Source organism: Coturnix japonica, chromosome 7 (genome assembly GCF_001577835.2).
Source record: "Coturnix japonica isolate 7356 chromosome 7, Coturnix japonica 2.1, whole genome shotgun sequence".
In the NCBI taxonomy this organism is placed as follows: domain Eukaryota; kingdom Metazoa; phylum Chordata; class Aves; order Galliformes; family Phasianidae; genus Coturnix; species Coturnix japonica.
In genome coordinates this window covers 27,352,833-27,369,727 of record NC_029522.1, presented here as the reverse complement: position 1 = coordinate 27,369,727, position 16,895 = coordinate 27,352,833, and the positions used below count along the sequence as shown (strand labels likewise).

At 39.1% G+C, this 16,895-nt stretch overlaps 1 protein-coding gene across 10 annotated transcripts in view; it reads left to right on the top strand.

Moving 5' to 3' along the window:
- The window catches only part of NCKAP5 (NCK associated protein 5), a 405,691-nt gene that overhangs the window by 49,965 nt on the left and 338,831 nt on the right, over positions 1–16,895 (top strand). For 5 of the 10 annotated variants that reach the window (XM_032445913.1, XM_032445912.1, XM_015868897.2 and 2 more), the window contains exon 1: positions 3,589–3,728. The exons of 1 other annotated variant lie outside the window; for it this stretch is intronic. In XM_032445913.1, coding sequence (XP_032301804.1) covers positions 3,699–3,728 — 30 coding nt within the window. In that variant the 5' untranslated portion in view covers positions 3,589–3,698. Of the gene's footprint in view, positions 1–3,585; positions 3,729–16,895 lie in introns of those variants that run through there. 4 more of the 10 variants (XR_001556628.2, XR_001556627.2, XM_015868903.2 and 1 more) reach the window with 3 other exon arrangements.

Genomic DNA, 16,895 nt, shown 5'->3' with positions numbered 1-16,895 from the left:
AGGCAGACAGTGATATAAACTGTACGGAGGTTATAATTCGAGTTAGTGAGAACAAAGGCTATGATTTGTATTCTGCTTGCCCTCTACTGTTAGGGCCAGGGTGAGTTCAGTTACTTGCCTTCACTGCATTTTAAATGGTCAGTCTCTTGTTGCAAGGAAAAATAATTTAATGATCAGTATTGCCAACCATTTTTAAAAGCCTGTAAAAAGTGTTATCTAACTACTATAGCTTTCTGGTTTCAAGCATAAATATCTGGTGACATATTCTTATATCCTCATCTGAGATACTATTCTTCATGCATGTTTCACCAGGACTCTGCTGTGCTGCTGTTTTACTAAATCCCTCATGCTTGTATTCTCATCCACCTCACCTCCTTCATTTTTAACCAGATATCAGTTGCACTAATAGCTCTGTATATCTCTTCAAGATGACTCTGTTTGACTGGAAACTGTTTCACTGATGCATAGCATTTGCATAAGAGAAAACTATCCTTCCACTCACTGTGGGGTTTCTCCATCACAGTTCATTTTTGTTTGTGTGTAGTACTGTAATGTTCTTTTTTCATCTCGTCCAGCTGAATGCCAGCAGCAGCTAGGGAAGGAAGGCAGCAGAGAATTGCCATTAGGCATGGTGAAAGTATTCTTTACTGCTTGATGTCTCTGCTTCTGAAGGATTGATTATCTTTCCTTTGATAGCACCCATATTTCTCTCTCTGTCTTCTTTTTTAATAGTTTCTGAAATTTCAAAGTAATGCTTTTCCTTTTCACTGTGCTTAGGGCTAATAACTGTCTTAATAGTAAATGTTTCATATGCTTAAGTTTTGTCAATGCAAGAGTTTTCTTGTGAAACCGTTACCAGAAAATCAGTTTAGTGTACAGCTTTGCTGAGGCTTATTGTGGCTGTGACTTGAATCTCTCATGAGTCTTGCAAATAAATCAGTTCCCGTCTATTGAAAATCACACCAGTACTGTTTCTTTGGAAACATTTGTGAGCGTCTGCAATTTAAATAATGGTAAAGATAGATATTGAGGCTAAATAATGGCCAATTGTCCTCCATGTCTTATAACAATCAGTTGCACATCGAGGCTTCATGGCTGTCACCACACAGCCCGTGACAACGGCTGGGATTCCTGGAGTGACAGCATGAATGGAGCCCCGACCTCTCTGCTTCTAAGGGATGGGGCCTGCAGAAGGCAGCAGGATGGAGCTGGCTCTTGCACGCTGACATTACCCACCCTGTCTGCAGCTTCTTGTCACTGGTCACACTGATGCATCCTCAGATTTGCACTGTTGCAGATTTATCAGGAAGGCTTTTTGTATTTTAAAATAAATACATGAAGTTGCAGGTGACTTCTCATTGCTGGTAAGGGTTTTCAATTTCCTTTTCATTTCTGGCTGAAGTCATCGTAGTTCCTCTTTTCCTCTTTCATCTATATAATGTTTTGAACTTGTTGGGAGTTTTGACATCTGTTTTGGCAGCAACAGATGAGATAAAGGTGAAGGGTGTCCTTCTCAGATAAGGGTAAAAAGTTTGGTTTTAAACCTCCGCTCCACTCTGGCTTTCAAATACTTAAGATACTTCTTAGTGCTTCAGCTCTTAGCCTGAGTTAGCTCTAACCTGTGTTGTAGCCCAAGTGTCTTTGCATGGGTCAATTATAGACAATTATAAATCCATGACCTAATGAAGGAAGCCATCAAGGAGCTGGATTGATGTTGCACCTTCGCATAAGTATTGCGCCATAGAAAGGGGAAGACAAGAATCTCTCTTTGTGTCATAATGGTGTTTGAGGATGAAATACACCAGGTGACCGTAGTATATTGGGTTAATGTAACAATACGGAGAGAGTCTGGATAGCTGCTTGAGCCTCTCTCAGTGAAGTGATGTAGTTAAAAGCTAACAAATGATTGGGCTTCTCCTACACTATCATCTGTTTTGACTATTTCTGCAAGTTGTTTTTTTTTTTTTTTTTTTGCAAGTTGTTTTTTTTTTTTTTTCTTCCTTTTTTTTTTTTTTTTTTTTCCTTTTTTCCCCCAAGTTGTATTTCCAGTAAGTTCCCTGAAGACCTCAGTGCACCAGGGTCTGCAGTTCTTAGGAGTGTAAGCCAGTTAACTGTGGAAATTTCTAGAGCTGGTTGGAGTCAAATTATTAAAATACACAAGCCCTCTACGGTATAATGGTCTCTCTCTGTGGCATTAATCCTTCTCCTTTTTGTACAATGCACTTGAAATGCTGCTTTTCTCTGTAGGCGGCAAGTATTGTCATAACTTCACTTCAAGAACTATTCACCTTTTAAACGTAGAAAACAGTTCTCATTGTACTTCAGCTAGAGAATAATCCCTTTTCTTTTGCTCCCTCGTCCTCTGTGGTACGCTGATGATAAGTGAACTCTCAAGCAGTTCCAATTTCACAGGAGCTTTCATGGACTGCAGAGCTCTGGGTTTTCAGATACCATTCGTTCAATCAGAGTCACTTGGAATGTCTCTCTGTTTTTAAACCTTAATGTTGCTATGTTCAGCCTAAATATTGCATTTTAAAGTGTGAATTCTTGTGGTTCTCTCATTAATGTATTCCCATTCTTTTTTCTAAGTAGCTATCGGTGGCTCTCCCTACTGCTGTCAGCTCCTAAACCTCTGCATTACAAACTGCAGAGTAGGATGAATGCAGTACACTAAATCAAATCTCTGCAGAGTTGGCTTCGATACACATAGGAAACAACAAATAAAGAGAAAAGGAAAAAGGAGCCATTACTAATGAGACTGACTAAACTTACTTTATACTTCGAACATTGAATAATTAATGCTTTAGATGTGTTTAAAATAATACTAGATGCAAAAATACAGCTGGTAACATTCTCGATGCGCTGCAAGCACAGAAACAATTGTAGCATTGTTATTTCCTCTTACTGCTTTAAATCAGATAGAGAAAAGGCACAAGAAAGGCCTCTGGAAACACAGTGATGTTTGAAAACTAATGCTGAGTGCTCTAAACATGCCGGACACTCTGGATTTCTCAATTTGGAATACTTTGTGCTCCCAGGATAAGCTAAAATGTAGCAGGGAATTATTAATTGCATCACCACACCTATATAATGGAGTTCACTGTAGTTATGTAGGAGTCAACGATATTCAGGCAGTTCCTTTTGATGAAGTAATCGGGTTGCTTCTGGGGCCTGTTTCAGCTGCTAGGGGCGTGCTTCAAATGTAAATGACTGCCAAATGGATTCCTTCGAAATTCCAGCCAATTAAAATACATTTAAAGTGCAGCTGGTGGAAAGCAAAAGGCTTATAATTGCATAAGAAGCGTTTGGGCATGAAACAAATCCCCGAAGTCTGGGGAACAAGATTATTAAATAATGCATTTCTGTAGAAGGAAAGCAATCAAACAAAGTTATCCTAAAGTGCAGTCAGCGGCAAAGATGACACTTTTAGCACCACCTTAACAGAGACAAAGCAGGGAGTGTGTTTGTTAGGGTGTCGGTTTTCTACCCTCGGCTCTTTAAACCATGCAAGTTTGGCTGCTTGCCCTACGTGGTGCTGCATACAAATATTGACAGAACAGTGTGGTATTTGTTAAACCCCTTCTTGGGAAGCCAGTGATTAAAACTCCGACGGAAGATCTGAGAACCTCAGACATTATATTTTTTCATTAGCACTATAATATTTACAGAATGAAACAGAACATAGTGAATTGGGTGTCATGAATGACCTTCCTTTTCTGCTTTGCCTTGTAAGTAAGGAGAGATCTTTTTGTTTTGTTTTGTTTAATGTTTTAAATGCTACTCTAAAAGAAGTTTACAGTTAGTAGCTCTGAAAGAAACCATTAACACTTTCAATTTAACCTCATGTTTCAGGAGAAAGCTCAGCTTTCAGATAAAATGGGCTGTGCAGTAGGTGACTGACATGACCCAGGAAGAGGCTGTATGCAGTCACTGCTGATAGTGTGTTTGGTATATGCACAAATGCATGTCTGTGTTCAAATGTTAGTACTTGCTTGGCATGTTACAGTCATGCTTGCATTTGCCTTATGAAGTTAAAAGCAAGGCTTCAAAGTTGGCTACTTTTAATATGCCTTTATGAAATTTGATTTTATTGATCATTGTGCTGATTTTAGAAATGCAAACAAGATTTTCATATACGGCTCGAAGTTTTGTTTTTTTTTTTTTTTAGGTAATGTTTTATCAGAATACTCTCTTTACCCATTTATTATTTAGCAAGTAGTTGAAATTAGGTGCATGAAAGGTTTTTTGTATGTTTTCTCAGTTTGTGATTGAAATGTATTACAGAACTGACAAGTATTTCTTTCTACAGATTATGTTTTATCCTATGAAATTCATACAAATCCATATGAAATTTGTACTTGCCCCCTCTTCCAGCATATTATGCTCAGTCTGTTTTGGTTGCATTTTTGTTAACTATGAGTGAAGACTCCTGCAAATTTTGTAGTGATGGATCATACTGCAGCAGTTGGGGCTCAGTTAAATATGCCTTGTTAATTGTTAATGTGTAAGTAGAACAGAGCAGATGCCAAAGGGAGGCTCACAGTAAGTAAATGCATTGCCAAAATAGATGCCAAGTACATGATAAAATTAACTTAAAAACAATATTTGTTAAGAGACTTAAATATGATTTCACTTATACTATTAAAGTTAATGCAGTTAAAAACAATTCTCAAACAATTGTCTCTCAAATTTCAGAGAGACTCAACACTAAAAACTCCAAATTGAGCACTTGGTTTTCTTTGTAAGGTGCCTTTTGCCAATGGCAGTTATTCAGAGAGGAAAATCTGTTGAATAGATTGAAACTACATTGATGATTTGTCACGAAATTGGGGTCAGTGTGTATTTAATTGCGGTAAGTATTAAGGAAGTTATATGTTTATGTATGTACAGGAAGTACATGTGATATGTAAAATACAACATATCTACAGGTGTTATGATTAAGTGACATAAATTACTCACACACAAGTTTTAGCAGTGCTTGATCTGTAATAGTATGTAAGATCTGATATTTGCCTAAAGGCAACAGGAGTACAGAAGGGAGTGCAAAGAATAGCTGACCATAAAGGAATGGGCTAGACCAAAGCAGCTATGACTGCAATAGATTGCTAATACTAATAGAAATTATTTTTGTATGCTATCTGACTTTTACCCTGTTTAGGGTACTTCGGGGATCTGCACACAAATAGGGCTATATATGTAAATCTTTATTAAAACATGCCAAGTAAACCTTTTCTAAACAAATCTACAGAGTAAATGGTGTGGGGGATGAAGAAGGCAATAAATGAGTAGGGGCCCACCAAGAAGTGGGCTGTTAGTCTTTATGATGGACCATCAGGGCCAGCAGTGGTGAAACTTGCTTCAGATGAAGCCTCTGTCTTAAACAATCTTGACTGAGTATAAATCAAAAAATGAATCTAGGCTCTCCTGCATAATGACACTTTTCATTTTGTGTACTTTTCCCTCATGCAATGATAGATGTACCTTCTAGGTCCAGTGATTCAGCTAATATACTGCAAGGAAAATGAGAGGGATGCTTAGCAAATGTACAGTAAGGTGAAGAGGATGTATTAGTACTTCAGTATTTCCTTCTTGAGCTCAATGCACCAGCATTGGTCTGGGCTTCAACTGCTTGCAAATCAAAGCCTCCTTTTCTACACAACTAAACACAGAGCAAGCATCTCTTCAGGGAGCTCACTGACCCACAGGCACTGCTGCCTGGTCCCTGGAGTTGGCTGAAACTGAGGTGGAACCACATATGGCACTTTCCAAACAGCAGTGTGCTTCTACACAGGTGTTAAGGAAATAGGCTGGGAATATTAAAAGCTTTTAAGGCCTCCCCAGGGTTAAATATCCTTTGGAAAGCTGGCTTTCTGGATTGTTTCCTTGGATATTAGTCCTTTAATTCTGCCAACAGGCAGATTTCTGTTAGGCTTTCCCACAGAATGACTTGCTGAAAAGCTGTACAACTTTGCTGTGACTCCACAGGGAAAGTTACATGAGTCCCAACTAAAGGATCAGGATCATTTCTGATAGCAAACAGATGAGAACTTTCCTGGAGTATTCCCCTGGGTGGTGTTACTACATGGATTGGCAGGGTCAGAAAGATACAGGAAGTATCTCTGTGTTTGATTTTTTGTATTTATTTCTGTTAGCTTTGAAATCATGTTGTTTGTATTTCGAATTTTGAAATGAATTATTTATTTTATTTACTTGAGTAAGGAAACAATGATTTAAGAGTACTTGTTAAACATGAATCTAGACTGTTCCAGTAAAGCATGACAAACATTCAATTTTCATGACCTGCAGTGTTCTGGAAAGCTCTGGAAGGGCCAGTTGGGCTGGTAGGTTCTAATGAACTTTGAAGAGTAGTTGCATGGGCTGGCCTGAGTCATGTTCCATGCAAAACCCCGTGTCACTAGGAGTCCTCCATCAGGCAGTTCTCGTTGCAGTGATGTGCAACATAAGTGTGGAGAGGTCTCTTGAGACTTGAAAGTTATGAGTGAACTGAGAGTCATGCTCAGAGTATGAGCAACTTGGAACAGAACATCTTGAAAAACAAGCCAAAATGACAGCGCTTGTTTTCCAGATTGAAAATCTGTTGGTGATAACACTGGGGCTTTTGCTCTTGGATTCTTGTTTTTGTGGGATTTTAAAAAAATATTTTCCCATTTTTTTTTTAGATCAGTCATTGAATTCATTAGTATTTGTGTAGGATCCCGTGTAATGAAATTGGAAGACAAATTGTTCCAACTTTGTTGATTCTATGATTCTATTCTGTGATTGCAGGAGATCTCTTACTGTTTGAGTAATTGTTAGTATTTGTGGGGCTAGTTCTTAGACAAACTTCTTTATTCTTCCTTTCATGGTTTAATGTCAGAAAGGCTGTAATGGGTAGCCATGATAACAGATAAATCTAGAGCTATCCTTTAATTACACAGATTATGAAATCAGCAAGGCTGGTTCAGTTATTCTTCAAAATCTATAAGCTGTACACTGTCTGGCAGACATCTCTCTATGGAGCTTTACCAAGCATTGAATCTTAATGTTGCACTTAATCTCTAGTCTTTAAAGTTAAAATTTAAAATCTCACCCTGTCTGTCTGAGAGCTTGTGGGTAAACTGAGAAGACAAGTCCTCTCGAAGTTGTTGGTGTGTGTTAGTAGCAAAAGAGGCTGAGTCTTTCACCCAAGCAGTAAAATGGTCATGCATACAATGAAGTTGCTAACCATTCTTTCCTCACTAGAAAGTGATTCTAATGAAAACAGTACTTCAGATATCCAGAGTCAGTTCAGTGCAGTAGCCTGGAAGTTTAATCTTGTTGCAGTAAAACTATCAACTAAGGTTGATAAATAAGGGCATCTCACTTAAATGAATTTTGTAGGCTTTGGTTATCCGTGTGTGTAGCCATTCTTCATAGCCTGGGTAGTGTATCCTGGACCTTGCTGAAATTATTTCTTTGAACCTATGTCCTGCCTACAGGACTAAAGTCATTTTCCTGTCCAAAGTCAAGGAGTTCTCCCTTTCCTTTATTCTGTGGTAGGAGATGCCAAGCACGGTAATTTTTATGAGACTTCTGTGGTAGCTCCATGAATGTTGTCTTTGTCACATCAGCCCAGGAGAATTCTCTCCATTTAGGCAGCTGGTCTCATTACTGAGAGCTTTGTTTCTGTAGGGCTAGGCAGTGTCTCCAGACACTGATCTGTATAAATATGACTGCTCCAAGGAAGAAACTGCTTTTATTTTCTTAATTTGCTGGAAGAGAAGTAATTTAGTTCTATGCTCCAATCTCTTGTCCACACTGGCTCAGTTTTGTAGCTAGTCCTAAAGAAAAAGCCAATTCATTTTTTCTTTCCAAGTCACCCTTCCAGAGAAAATAATAGTAGCTGCATAGTTCCTAATTTTTCCACTCCAACCCCTCTGTGCCTGTAGGGGTTATATATAGGGACACTAACAAAACAGTACCTGTGTTTAAAGTCTTACTTTTTTTCTTCAGTTGAGAAAGGCTGCATACTGATGAAAAAGAAACTGACCCACTACAAAGGCTTATGTACAGGATGCTGCTGCAAAGGGGAATAAAATGCATTCAAATTCAAAACAACACTTTTAAACTCAACTTCACTGAGGTGTATGGGTTCCCTGTCTGTGTATGGGTTGGATGTGCATTTACAGTTGCTCCATGAAATAAGGTGTTGTAAAGTGCTTTGTGATAGCACATGATGCAGACATATTGTATCACTACTGACAGTAAAACCTGAAAGTATATTTTATTGACTGGCTCTCACCAATGGAGCTTTATGAAAACAGCAAGCAAGTCTACCTGTAATGTGTTTGGTTACCTCAGGAGACCACAATAGTGTGATTTTGAAACTATGAGCCTGCTTTTACTACTTTGGATCGGGGAACTACCGACCTGGTAGCCTCACCTCGGTATGGGAGAAGATCATGGAGTAAATACTCCTGGAAGTTATGCTAAAGCGTATGAAAGAGAAGGATGTGATAGGAGATAGCCAACATGACTTCACCAGGGGTCTGCCTGACCAACCTTGTAACTTTTTATAATGGTGTAACTGAATCAGTGGACAAGGGAAGAGCCACTGTTGTGATCTGTCTGGACTTCAGCAAGGCCTTTGACACAGTTCTCCACAACATCCTTATCTCCCAATTGGACAGATTTGATGGATGGACTATTTTATGGGTGAGGAACTGTTTGTGAGGTCATACTCAAAGAATGATGGTAAACGACTCAATATCTGGATGGAGATCAGTGTGAAGTGGTATCCCTCAGGGTCAGTACTGGGTACAGTACTCTTTAATATTGTAATCACTTACTTCAACAATGGTATCGAGTGCATCATTAACAAGTTTGTGGACAGTGCCAAGCTGTGTGGTGCAGTTGATATACTCAAGGGGTGGGATGCTGTTCAGAGTGACCTAGACAAGACTTAAGCCATAAGCCCAGGTGAATCTCATGATATTCAGTAATTCAAAGTGCAGGGTCTTGCACCTGGGTTGTGGCAGCCCACGCTATCAATGCAAGCTGGGGAGATGTAAGGATGAAGCACAGCCCTACTGAAGAGGATGTGGGAGTACTGGTGGATGAGAAGCTGGAAATGATCTAGTGATGTACCCTCACAGCCCAGAAAGCCAATTGCATCCTGGGCTGCATCAAAAGAAGTATGGCCAGCAGGGTGAGTGAGGGGATCCTGTCCTACTCTGTGCTGGTGAGGCCTCACCTGGAGTGCTGTGTCCATATGAGGAGTACTCAGTACAGGAAAGATATTGACCTGTCAGAGCACATCTAGAGGAGGGATGCAGGAATGATCCTAGGGATGGAACAACTCCTCTTTGAGGACTGCTGAGGGCTGGGGCTGTTCAGCCTGGAGAAGGCTGAGAGGTGACCTGATAGCATCCTTTCAGCATCTAAAGGGGAGCTATAAGAAGGAAGGGGACAGGCTCTTTAGCAGGGTCTGTTGTGATAGGACCAATGTTGCTACTGCTGTCCTGCTGCTGGCACTGACATCCTGATTGTCAGAATCAACTGAGTTGGGGAAAAAGGCTGTTTCAACATGAGGAAGGTGCAGAGTGAACCAGAAGGGCAGACAAGCAAATGATTGGCCAAAAGTCACACAAGAGACAAAGCCAAAGTTTAAAAAAAAGAAAGAAAACCAAAATAAGACAGATGGACATCATCTTAGTTAAGTGCTTGTGCTTTACCAAGCACAACATCACCCTATTTCTGACTATGAAACTCTTAAATATTTTTGCTTCCTAAAATGTCTGTCATTCTTCAAAAGATGTACGTATTCCTGCCTTTTGACAATTACAGTCGTTTTCTTTGAAGTACTACAACCTTGGCTTTGCAAAAGAACTTATAGAAATAAATGCTGATTTTTATGAAGCTGCTGGTCTCTGTCTCATGTAGAACACTGATCTGTGGGATGCCTACCAAAGTTTCAGTCAACTGTGTTAGCTTGTCTCTTATCAAGTGTTCTTCTTAATTTAAAAAAAAGAAAGGGGGTGGGGGGGGGAATACAAAGTCATTTTGTGTGACATCCCTCACTAGGCAGACAGCTGCTTAATACATTCGGCTCTGAAATCCTGCTCGTGCTCCACAGCAGATAGTAAGGTTGTATGCATTTGCTCTTAAAGGGGTAATGGCTAAACAAAATCAGATTTCCTTGCAAGTAAAAATGTGGCATAATAAACCATTTTTATGAGAAAGTAAACCATTGGAGTGGAAATCCATCCTTCTTATTTCTACATGGGAGGAAAAGTTATATAGGAAGTCTTGTTCTGGGACAGACAACAGATTCCCTGTGTTTGAAAGATCTTCAGTATCTTTTTTCTGGGATTTTGGTTAATGGATTGGAGACCATCCTTAATGTAGTTCAGAGCTCCACTTGTTAGTAGTGATGGAGAAGAGAACAAGCAGACTTCCCTACAGATTCACCATAAAATTCCACCATGTTGGCTCCTTACTGCGCTACAATTTGCATTTTGCACAGCGCCTTGGGAAAATCTCATGAACTGTTTTCCTGTTCAGAACCTGAGGACTGAACTGCTTACATTTCTGAGCAACATTTTTGGCCACTGAAGAGGATTGTTTATGATTGTGTATGATTCAGGAAAAAGTGCTCGGAGAATGCTCAGCTGGGACCTCACAGACAATTTTATTTTACACACTGGAGGTAGAGCTTTGGTCCCTCAGCAAATGCTGTCCCAGATGTCAGTAGGATAATTTTTCTGTTTTACTTGAGAGAAAATAACAATTATTCAGGAAAAATATTCTGGAGTTTGAAACATGTTTTCTTTATGTTTACCACATCCACAACTGATCAAACAATAAACAATGAGAAAGTTTGTCTCAGAAACACAACTTAGCAGAATAAAAAAGCCGGAATTCTTTCAACAAAGTATATTCTATTCTTCTCGGTTATTATGAAAACTGATGTCACTTGTAATTCTTCAGGCAAGAAAAATCCTTCCAGTTTGCAGAACATCAATGCAGTCATTTTTTCCCTTGACTAATCTATAAAAAGACATTGTATATAAATGTTATTTTCTTTGCCAGAAATGCATTCCTGGAACATAATAAAGGCTTTTTTGTTTTTGTTCAGTAATTTGGATAATAGTTTCTCCATTAGGTTTCATAACATTTATTTACTACCATAAATGATTGAACCAAATAGTTTCAACAGTCAAAAATTGGAATCCCTCAGCAGCAACACTTCTTACTGAATTAATACTGTAAATATTATGTTTAAAATAATTTCAAATGGCAACTTGACATAAGTAACGTAACGTGGATATGAAATGAATCCACAGATAGTTGTGTATGAAGCTCAGGAAAATTTAATGGATGTATCAACTATATAGAGTCAGTGGGTGGTGGCAGTCAGTTTAGGTGTCTGCTTCTACTGTGTGGGTAGGATGGGTGGGAAAGGGAGAAGTGGGCCCTGCCATGTAGAGTATTGTGTGAAGTGGATTGTGTTAGGTAACACAAAACTGATGTCTCATGGCTAGATGTATGGCTTTTGGGTTGGAATCAGTACTCACACAATCAGCCTCTGGATGAAACCCATTTAGCCAGTTTGTGTGCTTCTGCTGAAACTGCTGTTTACAGGGATACTCTGACACTGCTGTGCCAAGCCTTGTTTATGTATAATGTACTGGGAAGATAATGGTATAATGAGCAACACTATGCTCTCTTGTCCTTATTGCTAGAATTGAAAGGAATTCCATCAGAGCTCATCCTATCTCTCACTGTAGCCATGTGCCATTCAAGAATGTGCTTGTGTATGTCAGTCTGTCTGAAATTCTCCTTCCTTTTTTATTTACTCTGTTTACTTGTCATCTTTTCTTCACATGCTAGTTATGGTTTGCATTGCTGTCATTACATGCGGGGTGATGAAGGTGACCAGAACAGCCTAAGTAATCATAATAACCACTTCTAAATAGAAAACCTGCAAAATTCTCAGTTTGGGGCTTGCTTAACATGCAATTACCTGAACACAAACAACCAAAGAAAAGCCATCAAATAATGTTTCCACAGCTAATTAAAGCCTTCTATTTTTCCATTGAAGGAAATCGTTTATCAGAACAATGGTAAAAACATAAAATCACTGAAACTTTTGAGGTCTTTTTGCTCATGTAACGTTACAGTCCTCCAACCAACTGCACAAATGTTCAGTTGTTTAAAGGTGCATTGTGCTGCTGATGTCCTTTTGTTTATATTTGTTTTTCAACCTTATGTGTAATGTACATGCATACCTACTTACATGCACATTTATTTCTGTGGCTATGCATAATCTAGAGGAATACCAGAGAGAAATGCTTTTGAGAACAGTGCATTGCTTCTTTCTGCCCAGACAGAATGATGTGATGAAATATCTCTTTTGGCAGTCATACACTCATGGGTTTAATTTCCAGAAATATTAGTCACCTGGGCTTGCAAAAACACCTGTTGCCTGTGCAAACCTGCTGTGATGAAAATATTCTCGCTGTGATGCTCCCTATCTAGTAGGTCTCATTTTTCTCTTCAAAAGATTATTGTCCTCTTGATGCTCAATTGTGCCTTCTTATCTCATAAGTTAACGTCAGAACCAGTGGGGGCCTGTTGACCTGAAAAATAATGTTCTCTTGATGTTATGGTGTCTGGGGTCTTCCTTGGGACCTTTGGAGAAAGATCAGATCCGTTCCTGCAAGTTGCTTGAGCAGAACCAACATCTTCCCCTATCTCCTTCCCCTCCCCCCCCCCCTTTTATTTTCTCCTGTAGTGCCTTTAAAAGTAGATTTTGCTGTTGCTGGAGAAGTTATTTGGTAGTTTAATTTCCATTGTCAGAGGCTTTTCATTAGCACATCTTCCTATGACATTAGTTTATTCTGCATGTAGTTCAGTTATGTTATGGAAAATGATAGTAGTAAATATCTTCTAGGTATACAGGTTTTTGTAATCAGTCCCTGACAACATCTGTCAAAACAATATGGGAAAATCCTGGCTTGTTTCGTCATTACAGAATGGGGCTGTTTGTTTATTCAATAGAAGAAATAAAACATATTGAGGGGAGGCCAAAAGAGTCACACTGACTCAGTCACTGAGACTTCTAGTTTTCAGCTACAGGATATTTTGGTTCCAGCATTTCACATCAATAATAAACAATCTTTATGGGAACCATTAAATGATAAAAATGAGTCCATGAATTGAGAGCTAGGCTATATATTCTTTAATCTGTTGTATTTTATAGTTTACATTAGGGTTGATCTTGAGATAGGAAAGAAGCAGGTTCTGTATCACAGGAGCCTGATTTTCAAATAAATGTTTTCCAGCTATATGAGAGACTATCAATAATTCATCACAGAGTTCTTCTGAGATGATCTGCTGATGCAAACTGTCAGAACACATGGTAATAATGTGAGCATTTATGTGATTTACAAATCCACAAAATAGCAAATAACTAGAAATTTCTTCAGCTGACAGAACGCATAGGGTCCTGAATGTCAAACCTGTGTGTGTGACGGCTGCAGCACGTATAAATCACACTTGACTGTTTGAAGTGGTCTCTAGCTTTAAGTACATGCACTTACAATGACATCTTCATAGTCCATTTCCAATAACTGATTGACAGCTTGTATTTTATATAATTGCTCATTTTCTGATGTTGTGTTAACTCTTAATACCCAGCAGTGCCTGGAAATTACTGTGGTATCTCTTGGCAAGCAGAATTTGTGGAGCACACAGTGTGCATGTTTCCCTGTCACACTGTGCCACCAGGGCCTGTGGGGTTTTGGTAATTTGGATATTCAGCAGCACACTGGAAATTGTTCTACAAAAAGAGAGCTGGAACGTTTTTCCATTCTTGTTCAGTAAGAAACTATAGATTTCCTTTTGGGATTATTGAGAGGAAAGCAGGAAGGGCAGAGGTAAAATCCATTTGGTCACTTTCCCCCCCAAGAATTTATCCTTTAATGTTTATTTAAGATTTAGTGTTCTCAGTGAAGCTACCTCTACAAAGTACTGTTCATTTTGTGCTAAAAAGAAGAGCAGAACCTCAGAGCTGTCGTCTCAGGCTTTACATAGACTGAAAGTTTTTTTTCTGCTCATGTTTTGATAAATCTTTCTTCTGGACATGAGGTGTAGAGACCTTTGATTAAAGTTTACATTCTAGAGCAAGGGATAAGCACTGTGGTGAACTGCAGCACTGATCTGTAATTCTGAGGTTGGGGAAAAGATCAGAGTGAAGATGCTGTGCACCTGATGTGGTAGGGGAGACTTCTACAGCATTCGATCACATTCAGAGGAAAACGTTCCAGGTAAATGTGTGGCTCTGAGAAGTGCCTCTGAGTCTGCCCTGTTCCCAACACCTGTGTTATTTTTTTCCTCAAAAGTATTTTCAATGTTATGCCATCTTGAAGATAATTATTTTCCCTACGTATCCATAGAAAATGAGGACATACTATTTGGAAGATGTGGGATTCATTATTTTAGGAGGGCTTGACGTGTTCTGGAGCATTTGGCACTGATTTAGGAAAGCTGTGTTTCCAATTACTAGTGCTAGTGAGCAGGGCATTTACACAGGTTCATAATGCCTTTATTTGGAGTAAATTAAAGATGTGCTAGCTCAAAGGACACAGCTGCTCAGATAGCATCATCTGGATCTTCAGCTCCGACGCCAACCCTTCTGTAATACACCAGCCCTGTGGGTCTGATGTCATGGGGCAGAGCTGACCTCCCTGTAGGGACTGTCTCTGCACTCAGCTTAGTGAATTATGACTGAGTCAAGACTACAGAGACAGCTAAAATCCAGGTTCTTCCTCCTTACTGAAAACTGGTAACAGTATTTTAACAACTGTATAGATAGTGTCAGTATGTAGGCTAGTTAGGAAGACATTAAATGCATGTAAACTTCAAGGAACTGAATGGGCACTGTCATTACTACCATTCTACATGAAAAAAAAAATAAAAAAATGTTTGCGTACGTGTAATTAAAATGCTTGTGGCTACAGGGAAAATATTGGAGCAATGAGAACATTTTCACTAACCTGGAGATTAGAGAGGTCTTTTTGTCAGGCAGTAAACATAGTTAGCTTGTAACACCTGCACATACTTGCGTGTCTATGATCTTCTAATTTTACAGCCTTTCTTGTCTATTCTTTCCCTGATACACTTGCAGAATTCATCTGATCTTCTGCCGGAAGTTTGGTTGGGGAAACAGAATACCTAGTGCAAACAGCTCCTTGTGAATGCTCCACTCCTACAGTTATCAGTCATAGAGAAGAAATGCAGCTCAATAACCTATTTTTAGTACAGCTTCTGATGGTAGTAATTAAATATAATTTAAAAATGCATAACATGTAATATTAAGCCAACTCCAGCCATGACATTTACCTTTTCTGCTCTTTTGTTGCAAGTAGTCCCTATGAAGATATAGTGGCATTTTACTATTTATCTTGCCAGCTGTCTTCTCGTTGTAATCTTTTCCTGAGTGAAAGGAAAGGAGAAGAAAGAAACCTGCTTGTGTTCAGTTCATCTCTTTTACTGCCGTTGGTTCAGCATGGTTCTGGTTGTAAAGAATATCTGTTCTGTGATGTATCTGGCCATACTAATACAATTCTTAATGCCAGGATTCTGAGGTTGGTAGAAATTTCAGGTATGTTAAGCAGCAGCTGAAAACCACAGTGAGTGAACAGTCCTACTGGATCAAGCAAAGGGGCTGAGAGTTAGTGCAGAGGGCTGCTGGTGTGAGGCAGGTGGAGAAAAAACATGAGCAGTGAAGTTAATTAGGAGGAAATGTCATTTTATTATTTGCCCAAATGACTTGCTTTTAAAATAGTAAGTAATCACAGCAAATGTTTCATGAACAGGACAAAGTTCATGAATTACCATGAGTTTCAAGCATTCATAAACTGACTTCTTGAGGCGGGAGTGGTAACCCTGGTCCTGCCAGGTAAATAAGCTATAATTAAGTTATTCATTTGTCATGTTTGATAAATAGTACTTTTTCATGGGTCTTATTTTAAGTGAAAGCTTTTGAAATGGGTCTTATGAACAGAAATCTAGTTTTAGGCTTTTGTCTATAGAGAGAAGCTACTGCAAAATGAGTGGTGATCACAAAAAATAGCTATTTCACAGAGATTTCTCTGTGCAGGTATTTCTGATGCCTTCTGCGTGGTAAGATTTCACACAGTGGAAACTGCTCTGTGCCATCCTGTTTGTCAGGAAGACTTTCATGGAGGCTACCCACAATATTATGTAGTTCAGTAGGATTACCCTAACTTGAAGCTTCACTAAGGTGTAATATTGTCCACAACAGGAAAGGGAAACGTCTTTTTTAAGGGATAATTTTTAAATGTAGCAGAACACCTGCATTTCCTATGGAATAAGACTGGCCATCATTACTTGTGTTGATACTGTTTTAGATAATTTTAGTTAAATTATAACATGAAAGCACACATCAGTACTGCTGTTCTGGCTGAAATCCTGATACTTTAAAATTATTTGAGTGGCAGAAAGTTGTAGGTATTAATTGGGTCTTGTTATAGAAACAAAAAGAGATCTTGATATGTCCTAAGGCTACACAACAGTAATTTCCATCTGTTTAAAGACATGTGCCAGAATTAGAGCACAGGATAAATTATTCACATCCAAACTTCTGAGGTGTTTGGAAATGTTCTCAAAGGAAATCATGGATAGCGTGGGAAATGAACAAAATGTTGGGGCTTTATTTGAAATTCTTATACATTGTCCATATACCGACGGTATGGTACAAACAAAACCAACTGGCAGTGTGTTCCAGGGGCTGCTGTGCCTGTTGTGTTGGAGAGGAGGCAGCAGCAGGGGAGAGGGTGGAGAAAATGTCCCAAGTCCCCTGTGTGTCTGCAATGCCTGATCTCTTGGTC